The sequence below is a fragment of the Pundamilia nyererei genome, unplaced genomic scaffold (genome assembly GCF_000239375.1).
Source record: "Pundamilia nyererei isolate P.nyererei 1_Seehausen unplaced genomic scaffold, PunNye1.0 scaffold00079, whole genome shotgun sequence".
Classification (NCBI taxonomy): Eukaryota; Metazoa; Chordata; class Actinopteri; order Cichliformes; family Cichlidae; genus Pundamilia; species Pundamilia nyererei.
Genome location: NW_005187480.1, coordinates 17,994 through 24,561, shown reverse-complemented (window position 1 = coordinate 24,561; position 6,568 = coordinate 17,994). Strand labels below are relative to the sequence as shown.

General features: G+C 41.9%; 1 protein-coding gene across 1 annotated transcript in view; it reads left to right on the top strand.

The window, feature by feature from the left end:
• Positions 1–6,568, top strand: part of LOC102195229 (TBC1 domain family member 2A-like) — a 26,210-nt gene that overhangs the window by 8,772 nt on the left and 10,870 nt on the right. Inside the window, exons 4-5 of the mRNA XM_005737723.1 lie at positions 5,204–5,324; positions 5,431–5,546. Coding sequence (XP_005737780.1) covers positions 5,204–5,324; positions 5,431–5,546 — 237 coding nt within the window. The remainder of the gene's footprint in view (positions 1–5,203; positions 5,325–5,430; positions 5,547–6,568) is intronic.

Sequence of the window (6,568 nt, the reverse complement as noted above, 5' to 3'; positions counted from 1 at the left end):
TGAAGTCTGAGGGGTTTATATCGCTGTCATATCTCGCGGCAAAGTTCGAACCACTTCATGAACCAGTCACGTGGTACAGCCGGGCAGCGAGGCTTCGGACGTCATCATTTTCAGCTCCTCCCATAAATGAAGCAAGCCTCGATACGCGCATCGCGGAAACGCCCCCTCCATTACTCGACACAAGCTTCGAAGCTTGCTCATTTGCTGTCCAAATGAGTTGTGGTCCCAGAAGAAGTCTGATCTCTGTGTCTGTGTGATGCACCTGTACAGTGTATGCCTCTCATCCACACGTGGTCACTTCTAGCTCTATTAATGTTGAGGCTTCAGAATGCAGAAGCTACAAAGCTGTGAGTTTCCCATCTCATTTTTATACCCAGTCTGTGGTTGAAACAGACTTTCAGTCTCTAACTTGCTTTTCCCGTGACTCTCACCAGAAGCTTCTTCAGACCTTTTGTCTTTATCAGCCCTCTCATGTTCATGTTTGGTCTCTCATGTTCAGGAAGTGAGTGGCTGCTGTGGTTTATCTTCCTCTTCCTCCTTTGTGTCCCAGCAAGAATTGGGAAATCCTTCCATGAGGCATGGGAGGGGCTCAGACTGACTCACTGTTCCCTGAAAGTCTAAAATTGCGTCAGAATAAAGGATCGAGCGAGTCATTTAGCATGCACTGACTGGTTTTGTTCCTCTTTTCATAGAAATATTTCAGGTTATACTTTTGTCACAGAGAAGAAGCTGCTTTTCCTTTCATTGTGTCTTCATATATGTGGCTGTTTTTCTTTTGTTTAGGTCAGCATGAAGGAGTTTACAGGCTCTCTCTCTGTGCTTCTTACACCCTTATCATCCTAATTAGGACCTGAGTTTGGAGATGGAGATCATCAAAATCTCAGCAGGGCCATTAAAAATTAAGCAGAGGAGCAGGTGGGGAAATTCACCGCTCCCTCCCCACTGAAAGGCACTAAACATGAATCCAGTCTGGTTTTATTTCTCTGTGCATTATGTCGGGATTCACTGATCAGCTTTTAGTTGAACATCCTCTTGTACAGACAGCCTACAGTCAGTTATCCGTCAGTGTTAAGCAGGCAGAGACTAGCTGAAGCTAAGCACAGCATTCCTATGACAGCAGTGGTAAACACAGTCATGCTGTGTTTAGGTGCAATGCTGGACAGCCTCCAACTGACAGACGAGGTTAAAATTGGTGACAGTGTTCACTGACTCAAACTAATTGAAAATATTAAGCACTCTGATGAGCTCTTTCAGCCTTTTGAGTTTCTGTGTTTGATCAAATAAACCATTTTTAAATGGCCTGCATTTGTATAGCGCTTTACTTAGTCCCTAAGGATCCCAAAGCGCTTTACACTACATTCAGTCATTCACTCATTCACACACACATTCACAATGGCAAGCTACATTGTAGCCACAGCTGCCCTGGGGCGCACTGACAGAGGTGAGGCTGCCGGACACAGGCGCCACCAGGCCCTCTGAGATCACCAGTAGGCAACGGATGAAGTGTCTTGCCCAAGGACACAACGACCAAGACTGTCCAAGCCGGGGCTCGAACTGGCAATCTTCCGATTACAAAACGAACTCCCAACTCTTGAGCCACAATCGCCCATGGCTTAATCTTAAATTATACTTTTGCGGATGAAGTAAAAAGTGTGATTTTACTTCTGTTGTGTGCCTCTACTGTTGTCTATTAACAAGTAAGTGCATTAGAGGGTTAAAAAGGTTAAAAATTAAATCTTCACTTAGCAAAAATTATGCAAATGTGATTAAATGAAATCATGAATGAAGCTTGTACTAAAAAGTGTTATCAGTCCAAGTACTTCATGTAGCATGCAGTCAAATACTTCATCTCTGAAAATATTTGACTTTTAAGAGGCCATCACGGCTCATTTCACCAAATATTGGTGGTGCTCGATATGCTCTGTGATGTCGCCTTGTGGCGCTGAGGATCATTTCCTGTTATGGTTCAGTTACATCATCATCTGGACAGGAAGCGATTCTGACTGCAGATCAGCTGCATGCGACTGAATGAGAGGAAACCCCCACAGACTAAATATAAACTGGCGAGCAAACACCTGCTGGAAGGAAAAAAAAACTGAGTGGCACAGCTCAGAGCTTCATTCTTTCATTTTTTTATCGTGAGATAAAATTTGTATAAAACAAGCATTGAACCTCCTCTGTTTATCAGTCTGACTACTGGAGCAGCTCACCTGGCTCTCAGGTATTCAGTACATGTCCCAGCTTGTTCAGCACTTTTACGTCTCAGCTCAGCTCACAGAGACGGCTCCATTGTTTGTTTGTTTTTAATTATCCTTCATGTAGGTGTTCAGAGCCTAATCTGACAGCGTGGAGATCTTTCAGTGCCCCCTGCAGGGTCTTTATGACATGGCCTGGAGATCCTCCCAGACTCATCCCAATATATACAGTGAAAATCGCAAAATTTCTTAATTTTTAAAAGAATCATTTTTTTAAATTGTTTTTATCTACGTTTGTGTTGTTTAGGCATCAGAATTACTCAACTACTTCAGTAAATCATTCCTATTATATTATAAAACACCTTTCAGGCACACACATTTCTGGATTATACCTTTTTGTAGCTGTTTCTTTTATTTATAGTCTAAACATTGTTTATTACTACAATCTGCAACTCTTTCACAATTTTAGTCTTGCTTTCTACTTTTCTTTAACTTAAACGTATTTTTATTTTTTTGTTTTGTTTTATCACTGTTGTGCATATAATACCTATTTGTCGAGCTATCTTATCCATCTAACTAACTAGCTATTGTTTTATCTATCTAGCAATCTAGCTAACTATCTAGAATTCACATTAATCACATTATTGGACATCTAGTATGGAAAATTTTAAAAGAAAAAGATAATGGAGGTAGAAGTGCAAATAATTTTACATAAGGGGGACAAAAAATACACTGAACAAAAATATAAATGCAACACTTTTGTTTTTGCTCCAATTTTTCATGAGCTGAACTTAAAGATCTGAACTATTTTCTACATACACAAAGGACCCATTACTATCAAATATTGTTCACAAATCTGTCTAAACTTTGTTAGTGAGAACATCTCGTTTGCTCAGATAATCCATCCCACCTCACAGGTGTCGCATGTCAAGGTGCTGATTAGACAGCATGAATATTGCACAGGTGTGCCTTAGACTGCCCACAATAAAAAGCCACTCTGAAATATGCAGTTTAATCACACAGCACAATGATACAGAAGTCGCAAAACCCGTCAGTATCTGGTGTGGCCACCATTTGTCTCACACAGTGCAACATATAGATGTGTTGCACTGTGTGAGGCAAATGGTGCGCAATGGGCATAGAGTTGATCAGGTTGTTGATTGTGGGCTGTTGGTCCACTCTTCTTCAATACTTGTGTAAAGTTGCTGAACATTAGCAGGAACTGGAACACGCTTTCATGTGACAAACTGCTGTCATGTGACGACCTGCAGTCAGGTCCAGTCCCCGATAAGGACGACGGGCATGCAGATGAGCTTCCCTGAGATGGTTTCGGACAGTTTTCGCATAAATTCTTTTTTATGCAAACTGATTGTTGCTGCAGCTGTCTGGGTGGCTGGTCTCCACCTGGTCGACCATCCTAGAGGTGAACGTGCTGGATGTGGAGGTTCTGGGCTGGTGTGGTTACATGTGGTCTGCGATTGTGAAGCCGGTTGGATGTACTGCCAAATTCTCTGAAACGCCTTTGAGGACGGCTTATGGCAGAGAAATTAACATTCATTTCACAGGCAAGAGTTCTGGTAGACATTCCTGCAGTCAGCATGCCAATTGCACGCTCCCTCAAAAGCTGCGACTTCTGTGTCATTGTGCTGTGTGATCAAACTGCATATTTCAGAGTGTCCTTTTATTGTGGGCAATCTAAGGCACACATGTGCAATATTTATGCTGTCTAATCAGCACCTTGACCTGCCACACCTGTGAGGTGGGATGGATTGCAATGCTATGAAACTGCTTTCTTAAAAGTTCTTAATGATGTTTATTGAGCCTTGAAAGCCTTCAAAGAACTACTGCGCTGCTCTTTTTATTGGTTTTTCAAAAGCCTTTAGCACTATTGACCATGGCATTTTATGCCAGAGGCTACTGGTCGTAGGCCTTTCAGACCAAGCAGTTTGGTGTATTACTAATGACTTTTCTGACCATCAGCAGTGCATGTAGCTCAGTGGCCTCTCTTCCAGAGAGTGCCCCAGGGTTATGTATTGGGGCCTGCACTATTTACTATTTATGTTATTGGCTGTGGACAAAATCTTAATGCTTCGGTTAATTTTTACACAGATGATACAAATATTTATTGTGTTTTGAATTTATACAGTCACAGCTGTGTCAGCTCAGACTGCTTTTGAATGCAGGAAAAAAAAACTAGTTTATGTGAAAATTACTGAAACTGAGGCTGAAGTTGGGCTTCTTTTTCCAAAAATCAATCGTGTTTCTCTTTCACAGCAAGGAAAAGGCTCGTTGTTACCACCTGTTAACCCCTCCTGGATTACAGCGATAAAATTTAGATGAATGCCTCTGCTCTTTCTCTCCATTTCATGGACTGTTTATCACAGGGCACTAAGATTTACAAGCAGCTGTAAACCTTTGGCACGCCACTGTACTTATATTCTCTGGTTGACTGGCTCTCACTGGCCATATGCAGGATGGTTCATTGGTATAATTTTATCTGTAAATCTATGTATGGTTTACTCCCTTCTTATTTATCAGAGTACACATCATGCAAACAGTTTAGTCATAGTCTGCAGTCTCAGGATTTTATTACAGTCACCATCAGTTCATACAGAACTCAGAAAGAAGGCATTCCTCTTTTTCTGCCCCATCTTTGTGGGATACACGATATGACATCAGCTGATGTCACTTGTAGACTTTAAAAGACGTACAAATGACTTTGTGAAATCATCCCTGGGAACTTGTTCCTGTTTTTGACATGAATGTGTAAACGTTAGACAATTTTAGCTATTCTATTGCTGCGATTTTAATGTTTGTCTGACACAGGTCACTCTTGTAAATGAGACACCGAGTCTTAATGAGACTATATAAGAGAGTGTATAAGTAAAGGTCAAATAAAAAGTATTTAAACATCAAACACACATTCATTGAAAATAAGCAGCTAGAAGAAAACACACAGGCTTTGCGTGTGTGTCTGAGGTGTTGAATGTCTGTGTGTGTTTGTGCAGATGACTTCCTGCCAGTGTTGAAGAGCCCCATCGGTCTGGTCGGGGAGGGGGCCGCCAGTGTGCCGATGACGCGAATTCCCCTCGCCAACGTGTCGCTCAAGCATCCGCTCATCGAGATCCAGTGAGTCCCCTCGGCCACAAATCTGAGACATTTAAACGGCTCAGACAGTCTGATGTCTTCCACTTGTTTTGTTGTTGGTCTTCATGTTTCTTCTTTCTGAGTACAGAAACTCAGTCCACTGTCTGCGTAAGAGGTCATCCCAGGACTGGAGTCAGAGCGTGTTTCATGTAGAAGCTCCTCCCTGGATTCCCCCGAACATTGCCGACACAGTCAACACCCCCAGTATGTATATACAGTACTACAGCAGTACTACAGTAACTAGCCAGAGCTTAGAGTACACCAGTAATACCATTTTTATTCATCTATGAAGCCACATGACGCAAATCAGTTAAACTACAGTCATAACTTAAAGACTTGAATGATGTTAAATTTTCTCCTTTTAAATTCACACAAACTGAAGTTTTTTATTGTACGCGGCCCTAAAAACCTCAGAAACTTGGTGTCCAACCAGATCCTTATTCTGAATGGTGTTACCTTTGTGAGGAGTCTCGGAGTCACTTATGTCCGTCAGTGCGCACATTAGACAAATATGTAGGCCTTTTTTGTTTCATATATGCAACATCAACAAAATTAAGAACATGGCCTCAAAGTGATGCTGAAATATTAGTTCACAGATTTCCTACTTCTAGGCTGGACTGTTGGAATTCATTGTCAGGTTGTTCTTAAAGCTCGTTGAAAAGCCTTCAGCTGTTTGAAATTCTGCAGAATATAACAGACGAGCTCCCCAGTTTGGATTCAGGAACACTCTCTACTTTTCCTATTAGATTTCTCTTTTTAATAAACCTTGTAGTTAGTGTTGTGTAGGTGACAGGTGTGTTACGACCCGGCTCAAAAGCCGCAACATAAAAACAGAGATGAATAACAGAGTGTGGGTGATAAGAGGTTTCATCCTAAAATGGAAAACCAGGTTGGCTAAAATGGCTGGTGCCACCAAGGCAAAGACTAGTGCACTGCCCGAAAGCTTGCCTCAGGTATGCTTTTATCCACACCTGACTAGGTGTGGCCAATTAGCACCAGCTGAAAACACTGAGACGATTAGAAGCTGCAGAGGGACGTAACACCTCCTCCCTTAAAAGGGTTCCTCTAGGACCCTTAAATTTATTAAAAGCCCCTCTGAAGCCTTCAGTTCCTTGACCCACAAACCTGGAATAAAAGTTAAAGCTAACAGAAGCACAGTGTTCACGTTATAGTTGGCATCTCTAAGCATGGATGGGCATGAGGATTTGAAGTTGCCACACTGAACA